The sequence below is a fragment of the Thalassophryne amazonica genome, chromosome 2 (assembly GCF_902500255.1).
Source record: "Thalassophryne amazonica chromosome 2, fThaAma1.1, whole genome shotgun sequence".
In the NCBI taxonomy this organism is placed as follows: domain Eukaryota; kingdom Metazoa; phylum Chordata; class Actinopteri; order Batrachoidiformes; family Batrachoididae; genus Thalassophryne; species Thalassophryne amazonica.
Genome location: NC_047104.1, coordinates 56,586,014 through 56,609,734, shown reverse-complemented (window position 1 = coordinate 56,609,734; position 23,721 = coordinate 56,586,014). Strand labels below are relative to the sequence as shown.

The following is a 23,721-nucleotide window of genomic DNA, read 5'->3' as shown; positions in this document are numbered from 1 at the left end:
ACTGACTGTAGCGTTTAATCCAGAGAAAAAAGAAACAACAATATTACACAATACTACTCTGGTAACCATACCATGATTCTAACATGCAGCAAACCTGTACAGCCTCTGGAGGCAACCTGTGCCTTTAATCATTCTGAACCAACAAGGGAGGGACATACAAAGGGAGAGGCCACAAAAATAATTTGGTCACCATATGGTGCAGTCCGCTGTGTAGTTCTATACAAAGTGCTAACCAAATGAAGAATGTATGCCTGTAAATATCACTATGACATCCAGAGGATCATAAATAATCCTGTCAGACACACACAGAATTAATATGAAATGCATGTATACAAAGGACTATATGCAAAAAGCAGTTTCTAAAGCACCATTTTCGGTCAGAGACGTGCAAATTCATCGTTTCATAATGTATTTCACAAAAATGAAAAACAAAAGACAAACAAATGTGACACATTACTGCACTTAATACACTGAACACAGACTTAGCTCTAAATTAACATGAATTACCCATATGATGTAAAACATTGAAAATTGAATTTGCAAAAATGGCAGTATCTCACAGCACAGTATAAGACTGCATCATTTCATGCAGTGTTGACATACCTGATGTCTGATTAAAACATTTTTAAAAAGACTGGGGTATACATTTTAATAAATCTGCATTGGTATAAGAAAGAAAATGTCAATATCACATAGTAATATAGCAAATATCCAGTTGCCTATGTTCAGCCCGTGCCTTCCTGCAAAGCTGGATGCTGGTTATATGTGCTGAATCAACAGTGTACACTGTAGTGGACTCTTATGTCCTCACAAAGCCAGATGACATCATACAGATTAGCCAGTTGATAGATTACTGTACAATGCTTAACAACCGAGCCAGTCTTTTGTGATTTCACCCAACTTGACAATCTTCAGGCTGCTGTCTTCCAATGTGAAATAGTGGTTGCCTTTGAAGAAGTAGCTGGAATCTGTTGAGACAAACAGTGCATCCAGCATTAAAATATTTTAGGCAGTTTGAACTTCCAGTGCATTTAAAAGTTTGAATCCTTGTGTGAAATAATGAGTATAATTTGTATCATTACACATGACTGGAATCAAAATATTGTATCAGGGTCTCCTGAACATAAATTTGAGACTCGATCTGTGCGTATGTTAATTGAGACGTTAACAGAAGCGCCTCTGTAGAGGGTTACAGACTTGCTTTATATAAATGTGTTTGTACACAGTGTGAGGAAGGAGCTGCAGTGTGTGATGCCTACAGTGCTGTGTAAGTTATAAGAAGTAGGTCACTCATGGCAAAATCCCTGGAAGCTTGCCACATACAAAAATCTGCATAACCATCTCAAATCCACACGGTACATGACTGACAATTAGTCAGAGGCTCTTTGTCCTATGATAAACATGCAACATGACCGTTAAATAGTAAACGCCTCTCACCACTGCAGCAGCGTTAGTACCAAGTCAACGCTCAGTAACTGTAAAGCAGGCATACTTGCATTTTGGACAACATTGCTCAGCAAATTTCAACTCATTTAAGTATAGTGAGACAAATAAGTATTTGATTCAAATCAAATCACATCAATTTTATTTATATAGCGCCAAATCACAACAAACAGTTGCCCCAAGGCGCTTTATATTGTAAAGCAAAGCCATACAATAATTACGGAAAAACCCCAACAGTCAAAACGACCCCCTGTGAGCAAGCACTTGGCGACAGTGGGAAGGAAAAACTCCCTTTTAACAGGAAGGAACCTCCAGCAGAACTAGGCTCAGGGAGGGGCAGTCTTCTGCTGGGACTGGTTGGGGCTGAGGGAGAGAGCCAGGAAAAGACATGCTGTGGAAGAGAGCAGAGATCAATCACTAATGATTAAATGCAGAGTGGTGCATACAGAGCAAAAAGAGAAAGAAACACTCAGTGCATTCATGGGAACCCCCCCAGCAGTCTAAGTCTATAGCAGCATAACTAAGGGATGGTTCAGGGTCACCTGATCAGCCTAACTATAAGCTTCTAGCAAAAAGGAAATTTTAAGCCTAATCTTAAAAGTAGAGAGGGTGTCTGTCTCCCTGATCCGAATTGGGAGCTGGTTCCAGAGGAGAGGAGCCTGAAAGCTGAAGGCTCTGCCTCCCATTCTACTCTTGCAAACCCTAGGAACTACAAGTAAGCCTACAGCGCTCTATTGGGGTGATATGGTACTATGAGGTCCCTAAGATAAGATGGGACCTGATTATTCAAAACCTTATAAGTAAGAAGAAGAATTTTAAATTCTATTCTGGAATTAACAGGAAGCCAATGAAGAGAGGCCAATATGGGTGAAATATGCTCTCTCCTTCTAGTCCCTGTCAGTACTCTAGCTGCAGCATTTTGAATTAACTGAAGGCTTTTCAGGGAACTTTTAGGACAACCTGATAATAATGAATTACAATAGTCCAGCCTAGAGGAAATAAATGCATGAATTAGTTTTTTCAGCATCACTCTGAGACAAGACCTCTCTAAAATTAGAGATATTGCGTAAATGCAAAAAAGCAGTCCTACATATTTGTTTAATATGCGCATTGAATGACATATCCTGATCAAAAATGACTCCAAGATTTCTCACAGTATTACTAGAGGTCAGGGTTAATGCCATCCAGAGTAAGGATCTGGTTAGACACCCTGTTTCTAAGATTTGTGGGGCCAAGTACAATAACTTCAGTTTTATCTGAGTTTAAAAGCAGGAAATTAGAGGTCATCCATGTCTTATGTCTGTAAGACAATCCTGCAGTTTAGCTAATTGGTGTGTGTCCTCTGGCTTCATGGATAGATAAAGCTTGGGTATCATCTGCGTACAATGAAATTAAGCAATGCCGTCTAATAATACTGCCTAAGGGAAGCATGTATAAGTGAATAAAATTGGTCCTAGCACAGAACCTTGTGGAACTCCATAATTAACCTTCGTCTGTGAAGAAGACTCCCCATTTACATGAACAAATTGTAATCTATTAGATAAATATGATTCAAACCACCACAGCGCAGTGCCTTTAATACCTATGGCATGCTCTAATCTCTGTAATAAAATTTTATGGTCAACGGTATCAGAAGCAGCACTGAGGTCTAACAGAACAAGCACAGAGATGAGTCCACTGTCTGAGGCCATAAGAAGATCATTTGTAACCTTCACTAATGCTGTTTCTGTACTATGATGAATTCTAAAACCTGACTGAAACTCTTCAAATAGACCATTCCTCTGCAGATGATCAGTTAGCTGTTTTTCAACTACCCTTTCAAGAATTTTTGAGAGAAAAGGAAGGTTGGAGATTGGCCTATAATTAGCTAAGATAGCTGGGTCAAGTGATGGCTTTTTAAGTAATGGTTTAATTACTGCCACCTTAAAAGCCTGTGGTACATAGCCAACTAATAAAGATAGATTGATCATATTTAAGATCGAAGCATTAAATAATGGTATGGCTTCCTTGAGCAGCCTGGTAGGAATGGGGTCTAATAGACATGTTGATGGTTTGGATGAAGTAACTAATGAAAATAACTCAGAACAATCAGAGAGAAAGAGTCTAACCAAATACCGGCATCACTGAAAGCAGCCAAAGATAACGATACGTTTTTGGGATGGTTATGAGTAATTTTTTCTCTAATAGTTAAAATTTTATTAGCAAAGAAAGTCATGAAGTCATTACTAGTTAAAGTTAAAGGAATACTCGGCTCAATAGAGCTCTGACTCTTTGTCAGCCTGGCTACAGTGCTGAAAAGAAACCTGGGGTTGTTCTTATTTTCTTCAATTAGTGATGAGTAGTAAGATGTCCTAGCTTTACGGAGGGCTTTTTATAGAGCAACAGACTCTTTTTCCAGGCTAAGTGAAGAACTTCTAAATTAGTGAGACGCCATTTCCTCTCCAACTTATGGGTTATCTGCTTTAAGCTGCGAGTTTGTGAGTTATACCACGGAGTCAGTCACTTCTGATTTAAAGCTCTCTTTTTCAGAGGAGCTACAGCATCCAAAGTTGTCTTCAATGAGGATGTAAAACTATTGACGAGATACTCTATCTCACTTACAGAGTTTAGGTAGCTACTCTGCACTGTGTTGGTATATGGCATTAGAGAACATAAAGAAGGAATCATATCCTTAAACCTAGTTACAGTGCTTTCTGAAAGACTTCTAGTAAATGTAAATGTTATTAAGAAATGATCAGACAGAAGGGAGTTTTCAGGGAATACTGTTAAGTCTTCAATTTCCATACCATAAGTCAGAACAAGATCTAAGATATGATTAAAGTGGTGGGTGGAATCATTTACATTTTGAGCAAAGCCAATTGAGTCTAATAATAGATTAAATGCAGTGTTGAGGCTGTCATTCTCAGCATCTGTGTGGATGTTAAAATCGCCCACTATAATTATCTCATCTGAGCTAAGCACTAAGTCAGACAAAAGGTCTGAAAATTCACAGAGAAACTCACAGTAACGACCAGGTGGACGATAGATAATAACAAATAAAACTGGTTTTTGGGACTTCCAATTTGGATGGACAAGACTAAGAGTCAAGCTTTCAAATGAATTAAAGCTCTGTCTGGGTTTTTGATTAATTAATAAGCTGGGATGGAAGATTGCTGCTAATCCTCCGCCTCGGCTCGTGCTACGAGCATTCTGGCAGTTAGTGTGACTCGGGGGTGTTGACTCATTTAAACTAACATATTCATCCTGCTGTAACCAGTGTTCTGTAAGGCAGAATAAATCAATATGTTGATCAATTATTATATAATTTACTAACAGGGACTTAGAAGAGAGAGACCTAATGTTTAATAGACCACATTTAACTGTTTTAGGCTGTGGTGCAGTTGAAGGTGCTATATTATTTTTTCTTTTTGAATTTTTATGCTTAAATAGATTTTTGCTGGTTATTGGTGGTCTGGGAGCAGGCACCGTCTCTACGGGGATGGGGTAATGAGGGGATGGCAGGGGGAGAGAAGCTGCAGAGAGGTGTGTAAGACTACAGCTCTGCTTCCTGGTCCCAACCCTGGATAGTCACGGTTTGGAGGATTAAGAAAATTGGCCAGATTTCTAGAAATGAGAGCTGCTCCATCCAAAGTGGGATGGATGCCGTCTCTCCTAACAAGACCAGGTTTTCCCCAGAAGCTTTGCCAATTATCTATGAAGCCCACCTCATTGTTTGGACACCACTCAGACAGCCAGCAATTCAAGGAGAACATGCGGCTAAACATGTCACTCCCGGTCCGATTGGAGAGGGGCCCAGAGAAAACTACAGAGTCCGACATTGTTTTTGCAAAGTTACACACCGATTCAATGTTAATTTTAGTGACCTCTGACTGGCGTAACCGGGTGTCATTACTGCCGATGTGAATTACAATCTTACCAAATTTACGCTTAGCCTTAGCCAGCAGTTTCAAATTTCCTTCAATGTCGCCTGCTCTGGCCCCCGGAAGAAAATTGACTATGGTTGCTGGTGTCGCTAACTTCACATTTCTCAAAACAGAGTCGCCAATAACCAGAGTTTGATCCTTGGCGGGTGTGTCGTCGAGTGGGGAAAAACGGTTAGAAATGTGAACGGGTTGGCGGTGTACACGGTGCTTCTGTTTAGAACTACGCTTCCTCCTCACAGTCACCCAGTCGGCCTGCTTTCCCGGCTGCTCGGGATCTGCCGGAGGGAAACTAACGGCGGCTAAGCTACCTTGGTCCGCAACGACTACAGGGGCCTGGCTAGCTGTAGAATTTTCCACGGTGCGGAGCCGAGTCTCCAATTCGCCCAGCCAAGCTACACTTATTACAAGTACCATTACTGCTAAAGGAGGCCGAGGAATAACTAAACATTTCACACCCAGAGCAGAAAAGTGCAGGAGAGACAGGAGAAGCTGCCATGCTAAATCTGCTAAGAGCTAGTTGCTGCGCTAAGCTAGCGGATTCCTAAAAACACACAAAGTGAATAATGTGTAAATAATTTAGAGGTAATTCAGCAGAGGGAGTGCTTTAGTTAAGGCACGTGAAGATTACACTGTGAAACAAATCGTTATCTAGTTAACTAGATCAATCTAACTGCGCAGATTAAACAGCTAACAGATACAGCAAAACACCGCTGTGCTCCGGAACAGGAAGTGATACAATACCGCAGTGAGAGCCAACCACCAGTAGAGGCTACTGGCTTATGATGACCATAAGTACTACGTATACCAAGTTTGTTTAAGATTGACAGAAGATGGATCAAGAAGTTACTGTGATGCTTCAAAATGCACCCCGATTTGCTATTCGGGATGAAACAGAAACGATGGTGCTCTGTGGAATAGAGGTACTAGCTATCATTAAAACAACATTAATTAAAACAAAACTTAATGTGAAAGAACAGCCACAAGTTCCAGTCCTATATACAGTAGGCCCAGAGGCCTGTGGTACTGGTGGTTCCACCAGATTATAGAGCGTGATGCAAATAAGAGCCTACAGCTCCGTATGGATGATACTACAGTGTGAGGCAGGACACTTCCCCAACAAACACCCATTTACAGATGGATGTACTGGGACAATGCAAGTGAATTGTGTTGCCCAAGGACACAGACAAGTAATGTGACCAGGAAACAAATCCAGGTCTATATAATGATTACCCATTTCTGTATCCTGCTGTCAATGACTCACATGAGAAAAATTCTCTTCAGCTTGACTGTTTTCTATCACCATAAGGCCACAGTTAACTCCCTAATGTCAGAACTACTTCCTGCCTTAATTTTTGTGTGGTATGTTCCCCTATGGAATGCATCTCTGGTTAGAAGGCATCATCACCACTTGCTGGATTCTGCTATATGTGGAGGCTTACTTCTCTGTCAAACTTATACAGATGAAGATGGCTGGATTTGTCTGAAGTATGACAATAACTAACGGCAGTCTACATTAAAGAGTGCCAACCATGCTCATCAAAGTCCCATAGCTATTGTCAGAGTCACCTTCCTCCTCGCCTTTTTAAAAAGCAAACAATCCAAACTAAAGCTAGGGATGTAGTCACATTATGAGTTTTGGGACTTTGTTTTGATTTTTCCTTTACAACCAGCCCAGGGATGGTTGTTATATTATTTTAGAATACATTTTTTTTTAAATCCATCTACAGTCTGCATCATTTAAAGAAGAAATAAGTCCTATGTAAACCCTGAGACCTGTTGGTGCTGGTGCTACAGCTATGACTTCCCCTGGAAGGGACAGCAGTCCAACACAGACTACTTCCCCAGCCAAGGCTGGTACTCATTTACACATGGGTAGACTGAGACAATGTAGATTAAGTGTCTTGTCCAAAGGCACAGTTAGGTAGCATGAGCAGGATTCAAACCCAGGTTTACTGTGTCACTGTGCAGCCCGTAACACAACACCAAATTCACAAAATGGGTTTAAAAATTTTTTTTTACCAATTCCATTAAGACTGAAGGCAGAATCAATGTCATCCGGGATACCATTCCAGGAATCAGCAATAAGTTTGGGGAAGTCAGGGTCCATTTGTTGCGTATCTTCATCATATCTACAAAGAGATTATAGCAATGTGTCATTTTTCTTTCAAATACACATAGACACACAAAAGTTAAACATTTCCACGTAGATTAAACAGCTACAAACAGTGGTCATCAAATATGTTATGTTTTACAGAAAAGCTAAGTCACTTTCAGCACTTGAAAAGAATCCAGACCTAATTACTGCAATAAAACTCTATGACATCAGGCTAAACTAGGGTTTGTCAGTCTCCATTTTTATGCTAAAATGTTTCAGTAAGCATTGTGCGTCACCTCCAGAATTTGTCCCCAGCAAATAGGTAGGTTTTCCTGTTCCTCCTGAAATTGAAAGCAGCATCAATGTGCTGCAGATCAGTTGGTAGGCCAAGGCTGGACAGCCTCTTGGGGTAGCCTTGCTCCAACACATCTGCTTTGTAGACCCACATCTCATTACCTAGATATGCCAAAAAGATAGACAAAAAACTAGGAGTATGGCCCACACATGTGAAAATATAAAAAACACGAAGGATGTGCAATGTGCATCTTTCCTTTACAAAACAATATCCTACAGTGCATCCAGAAAGTATTCACATCACTTCCCCTTTGCCACTTTTTATGTTACAGCCTTATTCCAAAATGGAGTAAATTTATTTTTTTAAACCTCAAAATTATACTCACAACCCTCCATAATGACAAGATAACAAAGTTTTTTTTTTTGCATATGTATTAATAATAATAATAATAATAATAAAAACTAAGAAATCACGCATACATAAGTATTCATACCCTTTGCTCAATACTTTGTTGATGCACCTTTGACAGCAATTACAGCCTCAAGTCTTATATGTATAGTATTATATGATGCCACAAGCTTCATGCACCTATCTTTGGGCAGTTTTGTCCATTCCTCTTTGCAGCACCTCTCAAGCTCCATCAGGCTAGATGGGGAGAATAGGTGCACAGCCATTTTCAGATCTCTCTGGAGATCTTCAATCAGATTCAGGTCTGGGCTCTGGCTGGGTCACTCAAGAACATTCACAGAGTTGTCCTGAAGCCACTCCTTTGATATCTCGACTGCGTGCCGAGGGTCATTGTCCTGCTGAACGATGAACCGTCGCCACAGTCTGAGGTCAAGAGTGCTCTGGAGCAGGTTTTCATCCAGGATGTGTCTGTACATTGCTGCATTCATCTTTTCCTCAACCCTGACTAGTCTCCCAGTCCCTTCTGTTGAAACCCATCCCCACAGCTTAATGCTGCCACCACCATGCTTTACTGTAGTGATGGTGCCTGGTTTCCTCCAAACATGACACCTGGCATTCACATCAAAGAGTTCAATCTTTGTCTCATCAGACTAGACAATTTTGTTTCTAATGGTCTGAGAGTCCTTCAGGTGCCTTTTGGTAAACTCCAGGTGGACTGGCGTGTACCTTTTACTGCGGAGTAGCTTCTGTCTGGCCACTACCATACAGGCCTGATTGGTGGATCACTGCAGAGATGGCTGTCCTTCTGGAAGGTTCTCCCCTGTCCACAGAGGAATGCTGGAGCTCTGACAAAGAGATCATCGGGTTCTTGGTCACCTCCCTGACTAAGGCTCTTCACCCCCGATTGCTCAGTTTAGACGAGCGTCCAGCTCTAGGAAGAGTCTTGGTGGATCTAAATGTCTTCCATTTACGCATGATAGAGGCCACTGTACTCAATGGGACCTTAAAAGCAGCAGAAATGTTTCTGTACCCTTTCCCAGATTTGTGCCTCAGACAATCCTCTCTCAGAGGTCTATAAACAATTCCCCTGACTTCATGCTTGGTGGACCAGGTGGACTCCAATTAAGTTGTAGAAACATCTCAAGGATGATCAGTGGAAACAAAATGCACCTGAGCTCAATTTTGAGCATTATGGCAAAGGCTGTAAATACTTATGTATTTCTCAGCTTTTTTATTTTTAATAAATTTGCAAAAATCTAAAAAACAAACAAAAAAAACAAACAAACAAACTTTTTCACATTGTCATTATGGGGAATTTTGTGTAGAATTCTGAATTTAATCCATTTTAGAATAAGGTCACAACATAAAAAATATGGAAAAAGTGCAGTGGTGTGAATACTTTCTAGACACACACTATTTCAGTTCATGGGCTACACAATACGATTCAGGACCAATACTTTTTTTTATTATGGAACAATTGAATGCAGTTTGATTCAGTGTCATGTGATGCAATTGGACACAATTCTTTCTTTCATGAAGACATTCTATTTGCATGATAAATGACTGTAAGTTAAAAGTACCATTATTTACCTTGAAATACAACACCAAATCGGAAGATGTTGGGATGATATGGAAAATGTAAATAAAACATTATTATTATTATTACGTTATTTCAAACAGGTGATGTCAAAAGGAAAGATAAGAAATTGTGCAACAGTACAGCACAGTAAAATGTCCAAATAGAAGGCAAGGTAAATAGAGTAAGGAAAAACAGATAAATGCAATATATACTGTAAGCAGGACACAAATACAAAGTATGAAGTAGAAGTGAGGCAGAATTTAACAAAAGTTACACCGTTTTGTTAACCTAGTATATATATATATATATATATATATATACGAGGTCTGTGAGAAAAGTATCGTACCTTTTTATTTTTTTCAAAAACTATATGGATTTGATTCATATGTTTTTACGTCAGCCAAGCTTGAACCTTCGTGCGCATGCGTGAGTTTTTCCACGCCTGTCGGTTGCATCATTCGCCTGTGAGCACGCCTTGTGGGAGGAGTGGTCCAGCCCCCTCGTCGGATTTCCATTGTCAGGAAATGGCGGAATGATTTGGACTTTTTTCCATCAGAATTTTTTTTATAAACTGTTAGAGACAAGCAGCTGGAAACCATTCGAAAAATTTATCTGACTTTCGGTGAAAATTTTACGGGCTTCACAGAGAATAAGGAGTGTTACTACAGCTTTAAGGATGGCCCACGGCTCGCCGCGCTCCGAGCCGCCATCGAGAAGCAGAAACCACCACATCATTTCTAAATGGATGGCTGTGTGAAGCCGGGACCGTCGTGAGCAATTTCTCTGGTTATCACAAGAGCTGGACATCAGCCATTTTCCGGCAGATTTCACTTTTAACAAGAGATTTTGTCATGGAAAGCTGCACGGAGGCTTCGCGCGTCATGACCGATTCGCTGATCGAGCGAGACAAAGGAACACCTCCGTTTCGGAGTGCCAGACGACAAGTTGGGACATGCCCAGCTCTCCACAATTTCTCTTATACTCACTCGACTGGTAAGCACTGAAAGCCAAGATAGGCATGTCCCAACTTGTCCCCTGGCACTCCGAAACGGAGGTGTTCCTTTGTCTCGCTCGATCAGCGAATTGGTCCTGACGCGCGAAGCCTCTGCGCAGCTTTCCATGACAAAATCTCTTGTTAAAAGTGAAATCTGCCGGACAATGGCTGATGTCCAGCACTGGTGATAACCAGAGAAATTGCTCACGATGGTCCCGGCTCCACACAGCGATCCGTTTAGAAATGATGTGGTGTTTTCTGCCTCTCGATGGTGGCTCCGAGCGCGGTGCGCCGTGCGCCATTGTGGGGCATCCTTAAAGCTGTAGTAACAGTCCTTATTCTCTGTGAAGCCCGTAAAATTTTCACCGAAAGCCAGATAAATTTTTCGAATGGTTTCCAGCTGCCTGTCTCTAACAGTTTCTGAAAAAATTCTGATGGAATAAAAGCCCAAATCATTCCGCCATTTCCTCCAAATGAAACAACGACGAGAGGGGTGGACCAGTGCTCACTCAAAGCCTGCCCACAGGCGAATGACGCAACCGACAGGCATGAAAAAACTCACGCATGCGCACGAAGGTTCAAGCTTGGCTGACGTAAAAACATATGAATCAAATCCATATAGTTTTTGAAAAAAATAAAAAGGTATGATACTTTTCTCACAGACCTTGTATATATATATATGTATATATATATATATATATATATACACACACACACACACACACACACACTTCATACAGTCACTGGGAACAGTGCAGATTATAGCCTAACAGTAGCAGGAAGGAAGGCCCTACAATACCTCTACTTCAGACACTGAATCAGAGCTGCCCAGTGCTGTGATGGTGTCCTGCAGCAAGTGAGACTGAGAATGCAGCAGAGATGATAGCTTAGCTACCATCTTCCTCTCACCCACCATCTGCACTGGGACAAAAGGGTAAGCCAGGACTCAAATGATCTTTCTAAAAAGCTCATCCTGTCTCTTCCTGTTTGCTGTTGATGTGCCACTGCACCAGCAGACCACTCCAAAAAAGTCATAAGAGTCATAAGGGTCCCTAGGACCACTCCCTTCACTCCAAATGACCTCAGTCTCCTCCAAAGATAGAGCCCGCTCTGGCCCTTCCTGCACAGTGCAGATGAGTGATTAGTACAGTCCAGTTTACTCAAATACTCACGTATTTATAAGCTATAGCACCATCTCAATGTCAACTCTGGATATTCACCATTGTTAAGGGAGGAGTGTCTGTGTCTGCAGGAATCCACCATCAGTTCCTTGGTTTTCCCCACACCGATATGGAGGCCGTATCGACAAAAGGCTGAGTCTCTGAGGCGCAAATATGCGCAGAGGATCTCCAGTTTGTCAACAAATGTGAAAGAAAATTACTGCTATTATGTTTAGAAACAACGTTCTTCAAAGAAGGATGGAAAGGGATTTGCATATTTCTTCCGCTACTGTGCATAATATCATTAAGTGGTTTAAGGAATCTGGAGAAATAGTGCGTAAAGGGCAAGAATGAAAGCCTAAGCTGAACACCTGTGATCTCAGACACCAGATGGAGTTCGGAAGCTTGTCATTCCTGTGGTATTCTCAGATAACCATGCAGTATTACCTACAGAAGAAGAACAAGTAAGTCCTGTAGAGGCCTTGAGGCCCACTGGTGCCCTGTGCTTACCAAAGCGTGAAGCAGATGAGAGTCTACCATTCACCGTGGATGGGACACAAGTCCAGTAGGTTACTTCCCCAGTCAAGGCTGGCACCCATTTACAAGTGGGTGGACTGGGACAATGGAGATGAAGTGTTTTGTCCAAGGACACATACAGGTAGTGTGACCGGGAATCCAACCCAGGTCTACACAGTGAGAGCCAGCTTTGACCCCACTAAGCTACTTGTTGTCAAAGCTGACAATTATATTACATAAACCTAATCAATATTCAGGAAAGTTGTCATAAAATTCACTCAAAACCACTAATAACTATGGTGGAATATGTGCCCAAAGAGCACACACCACATAGAAGAATGCTCAGTCAACATTCCTATTTTTCTGAAAGTTTCAAGGGATAAGAAGGCTAATGCCATGTCTTCATTAATCATGGAAGTAGAAAGGTCTGATTCTCCCAACAGCATCAAAGCACATATGATACAAACATGATGTCAGATCACTTGTGATTCATCACACGTGATTCACCACAATATAAACTACCCACTTCTCCAACATACCTGCAAAGAAGACTGTCTTTTCATCTGTTGGGTTTTCATAGGCAGCATCTATCTTGGCAGGCAGGTCCGGCCAGTAGGTGGCCACGAGCATGGGGCCAGTGGGCCTGTTTCTGAAGTTGACTGACCTGAACAGGAACCTGGCACAGGGAAACAGAATGTCAATAATAGGGAAGAATAGATGAGGCGAAGAAGGGGAAAAAGGGAGTGAAAAGTGAAATAGCAGTACAGATGAGTGATCGGGAGGTTGGGGGAGGTGTGGTTAAGGTGGGATTTTCGTCCAAGTGCTTCACAAAGGCCTGATTCATGAACATCTGGTTCTTGTTATGACTGAGGCTGCAGATGCCTGCAAAACAAGACTCATCTTGTTGGATTTCCAACACATAGCTACACAACAGTGCCAACTTCCCAAACTCTTTTCCACTGACCTTTATATATATATATATATATATATATATATATATATATATATATATATATATATATATATATATATATAAAGATCTAACTCTGTCTGAATGAATGAAATATCAATGACTTGGCTTAGTTTCTGGTTTTGTTTTTAAGGTCAGACTATGTTTGAGGGTGGTTTAACTGTTAGTACTTTTGCCTCACAGTCAGAACCTCCTGGGACTGAACCCGCCCTCATGCTGTCGGGGCCCTTTGTGTTGAGTTTGTATATTCTCTCCACATGTGAATGGGTTTCTTCCAGGTGCTCAAACCTCCTCCCACAATCCAAAATCTTCTGACTCTTACACAATGAGAGCCCTGCAATGGATTGTTTGTTGCGAAAGGACAAAATAATACTAATTCAGAATGTGCATTCAAAGACTACACACCTCATCCTACTAATAATGGCCAACCATTAATACCTCAATCTAGTAATAATGGTCAACCATTAATACTGCCAGGAGTGGTTTTAATCTTGGTTCATTATGTCTCTGCAAAATTTGTGTCTACATTAGTGAGGTCATAAAAGTGTTTCTTGTAATACCAGGAAAGACAAATCAAAATCTACGAGACCAAAGGATTGTGTATCAGATCTAGATCTTTCTCAAAAGTTAAACATTTTCTTTAACAGAGTATAATCTCTCCACAATATCTGAACCACATTCTCTACTTTTTGAGTCATCATGTCCTTATACAAGTACAGACACATAGTGCAAGTGCCTTTGGACCATGTCCAACTAAAGTTGGCTATTTACATGATTAATCTGAGTTAAAAATAGGGTACATGGGTACAAAGAGGTTGTATTTTTTCATTATTTGTCATCAGTGTGTTTTGGACCCAACCTGAAATACTGTGCATATGGACAGTATTCACAGCGCTTCACTTTTCCCACATTTTCTTATGTTACAGCCTTACTCCAAAGTGGATTAATTTTTTCAACTCAAACTACTACACACAATACCCATCATGATAATGTGAAAAAGGTTTTTTTTTTTTTTTGAGAATTTTGCAGATTTATATATATATATATACACACACAACCCCAATTCCAATGAAGTTGGGATGTTGTGTAACATGTAAATAAAAACAATACCATGATTTGCAAATCCTCTTCAACCTATATTCAAGTGAATACAGCACAAAAACAAGATATTTAATGTTCAAACTGATAAACTTTATTGTTTTTGTGCAAATATTTTCTCATTTTGAAATGGATGCCTGCAACTCATTTCAAAAAAGCTGGAACAGTGGTATGTTTACCACGAAAAATGAATTAATAAAAAAATAAAACCCCAAACACTGTCATCATCTTTCAAAAGCAGTAAAACAGTATTAGAAGTCATAGTTTATCTCAGTATTAGATATACCGTCATTTATGAACTAAAAAGCTGCTGCTTTTTTCACACGCTTTGAATTCTGCGGCTTAAACAACCAAAATACGTCCATTAATGCATTGATTGGCACAGTAAAATACACGCAGTAAATATAAATTCTTACCCGTTAGTTCCACTTAAATTCATTTGAATAAATAATCCACATAATGCGTCCTTTTTTAAAAAAAATCCAAAACAGTGTCTAAATGTGAAGCAACGTCCCTCTGTACCTGATTTCATGTCGCTTCTACCGAAGTGACATGAATACTTTCTGGATGCACTGGAGAACAGTGTCATCTGATTTAAGAGCTAGAGCGGCACACTCCTTTCAAGAAAGGAGACTCAAGTGAGAGGTTTTCTGGCAAGTTAACACGTCAGACTGTGTTAGTGAATTTGAGGCCAAATTCCAGGTGATATGCACAAACATCTAACACCGCTCGCTTGGCACTTGGAAAATGTGTGGCCATTCGCACTATTAGCATGCCAACAGTCAGCAGACAAACACTGTCGAGCTGGATGTGAAATTTGTCTCAGAGCCCCTGCAATTTGTGGCTTTGCAAACAGACACAGTGACATGTTGGTGTGTGCGCTGAACTAACAGGGGGTGTGTCTACCAACAATTTTTAGATGGACATGGACTAACAACTGGCCACTGTGATGCACGTGTCTGCTTGCTGTCCTGCAGTGGACATACATTAAAAACATATCACTGTTGCAATGGGCTGCAGCGAGCGCGCGCACGCACGCCGCACACATTGACAGGCTACCCCAGGTGAAACGGACCGTCTGATCATAACATGCAGTGGGCGATCTGAATGTCACGCCACCCACGTAAGCTCTGTTCCACACGATGCAGTGTCAGTCCTGCAGCGTGCCATCCACAAGACACATGGGCCGGCTGGACACACCGCCAGTAGATGTGGACATGATAAGAGCACCCTGCTTCTCATTCGTGTCATTTCATGTGACCATGGGTCATCTACAGAGGAACAGATGGATCATGCTTTAATATTAATAAGTATTAATAAGAGGGATCCAATAAAATGTGATGTTTTTTTTATGGTGTGTGGATTTTTTTTTCAATACCTCAATGTCCTTCTTGATATCAGGCATTTTCCTGCACCTTTTACAGGACAGTGATGGTAGCTCAGTGGTAAAGTTTCTGGCTGGCAATCAGAGCTTTTAGAAAGTGCAGGTTCAAATCCTTTGGGTGGCATGTATTATTTTATTTTTTTATTTTCACAGCAGCTGCGCAATGTGGTTACACATGCTGCAGCTGTTCGCACTGTGTTTCCGTATGCATGAAACTGTCGTATCGGCATCGTGCACGCCTGCCCGTCAGCTCGATGTTTTCGTGGTTCACTCATACAAGCTGTTCTGCCGTGATTCGCCCTGATTTGTACTTAGTCATATTATGTGTGAAGGGGAAACACTGTGTTAAAAAGGGGATTCCCACATATACACTCAACAAAAATATAAACGCAACACTTTTGGTTTTGCTCCCATTTTGTATGAGATGAACTCAAAAATCTAAAACTTTTTCCACATACACAATATCACCATTTCCCTCAAATATTGTTCACAAACCAGTCAAAATCTGTGATAGTGAGCACTTCTCCTTTGCTGAGATAATCCATCCCACCTCACAGGTGTGCCATATCAAGATGCTGATTAGACACCATGATTAGTGCACAGGTGTGCCTTAGACTGCCCACAATAAAAGGCCACTCTGAAAGGTGCAGTTTTATCACACAGCACAATGCCACAGATGTCGCAAGATTTGAGGGAGCGTGCAATTGGCATGCTGACAGCAGGAATGTCAACCAGAGCTGTTGCTCATGTATTGAATGTTCATTTCTCTACCATAAGCCATCTCCAAAGGCGTTTCAGAGAATTTGGCAGTACATCCAACCAGCCTCACAACCACAGACCACGTGTAACCACACCAGCCCAGGACCTCCACATCCAGCATGTTCACCTCCAAGATCGTCAGAGACCAGCCACTCGGACAGCTGCTGAAACAATCGGTTTGCATAACCAAAGAATTTCTGCACAAACTGTCAGAAACCGTCTCAGGGAAGCTCATCTGCATGCTCGTCGTCCTCATTGGGGTCTCGACCTGACTCCAGTTCGTCGTCGTAACCGACTTGAGTGGGCAAATGCTCACATTCGCTGGCGTTTGGCACGTTGGAGAGGTGTTCTCTTCACGGATGAATCCCGGTTCACACTGTTCAGGGCAGATGGCAGACAGCGTGTGTGGCGTCGTGTGGGTGAGCGGTTTTCTAATGTCAATGTTGTGGATCGAGTGACCCATGGTGGCGGTGGGGTTATGGTATGGGCAGGCGTCTGTTATGGACGAAGAACACAGGTGCATTTTACTGATGGCATTTTGAATGCACAGAGATACCGTGACGAGATCCTGAGGCCCATTGTTGTGCCATCCAAGAACATCACCTCATGTTGCAGCAGGATAATGCACGGCCCCATATTGCAAGGATCTGTACACAATTCTTGGAAGCCGAAAATGTCCCAGTTTTTGCATGGCCGGCATACTCACCGGACATGTCACCCATTGAGCATGTTTGGGATGCTCTAGACCGGCGTATACGACAGCGTGTACCAGTTCCTGCCAATATCCAGCAACTTCGCAGCCATTGAAGAGGAGTGAACCAACATTCCACAGGCCACAATTGACAACCTGATCAACTCTATGCGAAGGAGATGTGTTGCACTGCATGAGGCAAATGGTGGTCACACCAGATACTGACTGGTATCCCCCCCCAATAAAACAAAACTGCACCTTTCAGAGTGGCCTTTTATTGTGGACAGTCTAAGGCACACCTGTGCACTAATCATGGTGTCTAATCAGCATCTTGATATGGCACACCTGTGAGGTGGGATGGATTATCTCAGCAAAGGAGAAGTGCTCACTATCACAGATTTAGACTGGTTTGTGAACAATATTTGAGGGAAATGGTGATATTGTGTATGTGGAAAACGTTTTAGATCTTTGAGTTCATCTCATACAAAATGGGAGCAAAACCAAAAGTGTTGCGTTTATATTTTTGTTGAGTGTAGAACAAAAGGTGTGACTTATACGTTGGTGTGACTTAGATGTACGAGGTCTATTAGATAATAAACCGACCCTTTTATTTTTTTTTTAACTATATGGATTTGAATGATGTGGGATTACACCAATCATGCTTGAACCCTCGTGCGCATGCGTGAGTTTTTTCACGCGTGTCGGTGACGTCATTTCCCTGTGGGCAGGCCTTGAGTGAGATGTGGTCCCGCCCTCTCGGCAGAATTCCTTTGTTTCACACGCTGCTCGCGATGGCGCGCGTTGCTTTATCAAAATTTTTTCTGGACCTGTGAGGAATATCCGAGTGGACACTATTCGAGAAATTAAGATGGTTTTCGGTGAAAAGTTTAACGGCTGATGAGAGATTATGGGGTGTTTCGGTGTAAGGACTTCCCACGCAGCGGGACGTCGTGCAGCGCTTCCAGGCGCCGTCGTCGGCCTGTTTCGACCTGAAAACATCCTAATTTAAGGCTTAATTCACCCAGGACATCGTGAGAGAACAGAGAAGATTCAGAAGAGGCCGGCATGAGGACTTTATGCGGACATTCCACTGTTTAAGGTACATTTTGTAATGAAAGACGTGCACACAGATTTGCTGAGTTGTCACGGAAATGACTCAGCGAATTTGCGCGCGCCGCGACAGGAAAAACACCTCCGTGTTGAAAACCATTTGTAAAATTCAGGCGGCTTTTGATGGCTTTCAACAAGTGAGTAACTGAGAAATTGTTTAACAGCTTGGGCATGTTCCAACTTGCCCGTTAAGGTTTCCAACGGAGGTGTTTTTCCTGTCGCGACCCCCCGCGGTTGGGTCCAGCCCGACATGCGACTCTGCCCGCACGTTCTTTCATTACAAAATGTCCGTTAACAATGGAATGTCCGAATAAACTCCTCATGCCGACTTCTTCTGAAAGTTCTCTGTTCTCTGACGACTTACTGGGTCAACAGAGCCTGAAATGTGGACGTTTTCAACTTGAAACGGCGAGACGCTGCCGCCTCGAAGCGCAGATCGCCGTCAGGCGCCGTGGGCCGTCCTTACGGCGACACTACCAGACCAAAATCTCTCATCAGCCGTTAAAATTTTTACTGAAAACCAGCTGAATTTATCGAATGGTGTCCACTCAGTTGTGCCTTACAGTTTTGAAAAAAATTTGATCAAACAAAGCAGCAGTCTCTGAGCCATTCCTAAACAATGAAAAAATTGACTCAAAGACTGCCCACAGGCGAATGACGTAACCGACAGGCGTGAAAAAACTCTCATATGCCCACGAGGGTTCAAGCATGTCTGTTGTAATCACACGTGATTCAAATCCATATAGTTTTTGAAAAAAATAATAAGGTCGGATACTTTTCTAATAGACCTCGTATATATGTTGTTTGACTTTGAATCCCAAAGTCTTATCCCAAAACCCTATAACCTAACAAATGGCAAAATAATCTCATCAAATGTGCATTAAACTTAATATGAAAGACCCTAAAAACAAAAATGCATTGGTATGCATTAAATAGATGTGAATCTGTGGCTGTATGACACATTGGTTGATCAGTGTCATTGCTGTCAGCTGGGAACTTATTAAAACTTTAGAAAGGCCATCAAGCAATTAAAGAGTACCCACAATGTTTAGAACAACTGTACGGACACATGGGCCACATGTACGTGTCAGCCTGATCTAATGAAACACAACAGGTCTCACTTAAGTAAAGCACGTAATTGGTAGGTTGGCCAACTGTCAGACTACATAATTATCCTTAAGCCTCTGGAGAGACAGACAGACATGTTTTTTGTGCTGGGATCAGGTGTTGCTCATTGCATCATGTTGACATCTGACTGTAAATATGCTGAGGCAAAACAAAAACAGAAAAGTGTACCTCTTTTTACAACACAAATGTAAGTGAGGTGATGTTCTACTAGTTAAAGCATTGGGCTTGAGACCAGAGGATCCTCAGTTCAAATCCCAGTTCTTAATCCCCTAGTTTCTCCTGGTGTGTAGAGAGTACCTTGTATGGCAGCACCCTCACATAGGGGTGAATGTGAGAAATTATTTGTAAAGCGCTTTGAGTGTCTGATACAGATGGAAAAGCGCTATATAAATAGAATCCATTTACCATTTACAAATGTGAACCTGGAGGGCACTATGTTTGATATGAAACCGCAAAACTGTCTTGGTACTGGATGACTAGGTCTTGTACACCTAATGTGATCTTCAGGAAACTAATGAAGTCTCAGTGAAGGTCACAACAACAGTCCCATACCGCATCTCAAACTTTGGCTCAACTGAGAATATTGTACATTGTTGCCAGTCCCTTCAGATCTTCCCCGATCCTTTGTTCCTGCATTACATTAATATCTGCATGTCCGGCATATGCTGATGTAGGTGAGGTGAATCTGAGGTGAGACTGAATAGTGGCTGGACATTGCTGGGAGAACGCGTAACGCTGGCTCACAGATCTGGCAACTTGCTTCTGATGGATTGTTTGCTGTTGTGACGCTCTTCTGAACTTTACACGGTTGTATACCTTTCTTTTATTTCTGTTTAGCACTGTTCTGGTTGTTAAGTGTATCTACTCTGAACCTTATTTAACTACAGTCCTGTTGTGAATCGGTAGCGGTTAGCATTCACGAGCGATTAGCTTTCACTAGCTAGGCCGACTCCCCCCTCTCCCCGCCGTTACTTTTATAGCCGTTTCTTCTTTTTTTTTTACCTGTTTAATACTTCTGTTAGTTTTTCAGTGTAACTGCTGTGAATTTTAGGTCATTATTTTACTCCTGTGTAAATCTTAGGAGTGGCTAGCATTTTCACTAGCGGTTAGCTTGCGTTAGCTAGTTCAACCCCCCGCTCCCCATTTTTTAATACTTCTGTTAGTTTTTTAGTGTAACTGAATTTTAGCAACTAAGCGGTTGGACTTTACTCTTGTGTTACTCTTAGGAGTGGTTTACTTATAAGGAGTTTTTTTGTTTTGTTTTTTTGTACTGTTCCTACAAGTCTAATACTTCTGCTACTTTTTCAGTGTAACTGCTGTGAATTTTAATTCATTTATTTACGTCTGTGTGAATCCTGTGTGAGCCTTGGGAGTGGTTAGCTTATCCATTAATGGTAGCTCGTGCTTGCTTGGCTATACGCTTGAATTTCTTAGTGCACAAAGTACACTACTTTAACCAATTTACACCCTCCATAAATCCTGCGTGATGTTGTAAGGTAGGGTGGCTCTCTTAGAGAGCCGTGTCCGAAGTTAGAGCAGCTTCTTAGCTCAGTGGAGTTAGATGTTACGGGCATTCCAGATGAGGTTAGTGTTGGGCTGGCTAGCGAGCCCATGAGCATCAGCCTAGAAACGCCAGGTGTGGAGGACGGCTTTCGAAAAGTGGCTAGGCGGAGGAAGCCCCGTAGAGCTTGGTGCCCGGTTGTGGTACTCAGATCACAGTCGCCACTGCAAACTGTGAATTGGTTCTCCCCTTTGGAATTGCCTGATATGAATTCCCTGAACCCACAAGTGACTTCCACTCCTGTCTCCAGGCCGAAACACTGGACTTTAGTGATAGGGGATTCTATCACCCGCAAAGTCAGGTTACACACGCCGGCTGACATTAAATGTATTCTTGGGGCCAGAGCTCCCGACACTGCAGCCCATCTTAGGGTCAAGACAGATTAAGGAACATGACATGAGATATATTCCATGGTTATTCACATCGGCAGCAATGATGTCAGGATGAAGCACTCAGAGGTCACTTGTGACCTTGCCAGAAAGATGTGTCAGCATCGATTAACAGTCTCTGGTCCCCTCCCCTCCCGGGGGACTGATGAGGCATTTAGCAGGCTGACATTGTTAAATAGGTGGCTGGTGCAATTTTGTAGACAGCAAGGCTTTAGCTTTATTGATAACTGGCCTTCGTTCTGGGGCCGCCGTGGCTTGCTGATGTCGGACAGTCTCCACCCTACTAGGGTGTCTGCAAACATAGACAGAGCTCTACAGGGAGGGTAACATTAGGAATTTACAGCAGGCCACAGAGCAGGTGATTAGAGACCCTGCAAGGCTTATGACAATTGTAGGTGTGGAATCCATTAGCTTAGCGGGGAAATTAGTGCAGAAAATCCACTATGGTGATAGTGTAGTTTATCTGCCAGGGAGGGAAATTCAACAAGTTGAGACTGTGGCCTGCTTCCATAGATGTGCCCATAAAAATCATAGAGGGATATGCTTTGCAAACTTAATACCCATTACTACACTGGATGATGTTGAAATTGAGGATGGCCCAGTGGTTGTTCCAGCAATAGCAAAGATTTTGTGTCTGCTACCAACAACGCGCGTGTAATGTCTCAAACCTAAACCTACTTCTAGGCATCTTATATATGCTACTCTGGAACCACCCCTAAATCCAAACAGTTCAACTGTCAACCCCCCCTGAGGTCCTTAGTCTGGGTCTCATTAACATAAGATCACTGTCCTCAAAATTATTGTTGATTAGTGATCTAATTATTAATCATCACTTAGATATGATTGGGTTATGTGAAACCTGGCTTAAACCTACAGCTGTCCTCCTCTTAAATGAGGCCTGCCCACCAGAATATACATTTAGTCACATCCCTCATGATGCAAAGTAAGGCGGGAGTGTTGCTCTTATTTATAAATCTAGGTTTAGCTTATTAGCTGTTGGGGGGGTCACAAATATAACTCGTTTGAGCATCTGACTCTCTGCTCTGCTCAGTATATTATGCATTGTCAAGGTCAGAAGAATAAAAATCAGCTGTATAACTTTGTCACTGTATATAGGCCTCCTGGCCCATATTCTGAATTCTTAGATGAATTTGGTGTGTTCATCTCTAACTTGTCAACTAGTGCAGATAACATTCTGATCATTGGTGACTTTAACGTTCATATAAATAAGCCTTCTGATCCCCACTGCAAATCATTTATGGAAATTATGGATGCATTAGGATTTCGGCAATACATTCAGGACTCGATGCACATTAGTGGAAATACCCTGGATCTGGTTCTAGCACGTGGTATTGCTGTCACGAATACTGACATCGTGCCTCTTACATCAGTGGTCTCTCATCACTCACTTATTAAGTTTACAGTTTCGCTGCCGTGTTTAATGGAACAACAACCTTATATATCACTACGGCAATGCATCAACTCCTCAACTAAGACTGAACTCGAATCTAGACTGCCTGATGTCTTAGCTTCACATGTGGCAAATACCCAATCAGTAGGCAGGCTTGTGGATAGTTTAAACTCAGTGCTCAAAACTATACTCGACATGATTGCTCCACCTGTGTTAAAACCGCGCTCCCCCAAATCACAGTCACCTTGGTTCAATGATTACCTGCATGACCTCAAGCATAAGGCAAGAGGTCTAGAACGGAAATGGCGTCATTCAAAATTAGAAGTATTCCACCTTGCGTGGCATGATGCTATCTTAGACTATAAGCATGCATTATTGGCTACAAAGCGGGCCTATTACTCTGATTTCATCAACAAAAACAAGCATAACTCAAAGTTCTTGTTCGACACGGTGGTAACACTTATTCATGGACAACCACCTGTAGTTCACTCTCCTTTTACAGTACAAGATTTCCTGGATTACTTTGAGAAGAAAATAGAAGACATCAGGTTAAACATATCCCAGCATGCCTTAGCCCAGCCACTACACCCTGCTCTTGAGGTGGGTGCCATTACTGAGGTATTACCTAGATTTACAGAATTTGATAGTATCTCACTAGGCATGCTGACGAAACTCGTAATGTCAACAAAAAACATAACCTGTTTATTTGATCCGATACCAACAAAACTGTTTAAGGACCTGTGGCCCACTCTTGGGCCGACTGTGCTGGAAATTATTACTCTTTCTTTAACTTCTGGATCTGTTCCT

At 41.9% G+C, this 23,721-nt stretch overlaps 1 protein-coding gene across 1 annotated transcript in view; it reads right to left on the bottom strand.

The window, feature by feature from the left end:
* The window catches only part of mmp2 (matrix metallopeptidase 2), a 60,529-nt gene continuing 36,808 nt past the window's right edge, over positions 1-23,721 (bottom strand). Inside the window, exons 10-13 of the mRNA XM_034186324.1 lie at positions 12,953-13,089; positions 7,758-7,917; positions 7,386-7,495; positions 1-968 (exon numbers count right to left, since the gene is read on the bottom strand). Coding sequence (XP_034042215.1) covers positions 865-968; positions 7,386-7,495; positions 7,758-7,917; positions 12,953-13,089 — 511 coding nt within the window. The 3' untranslated portion in view covers positions 1-864. The remainder of the gene's footprint in view (positions 969-7,385; positions 7,496-7,757; positions 7,918-12,952; positions 13,090-23,721) is intronic.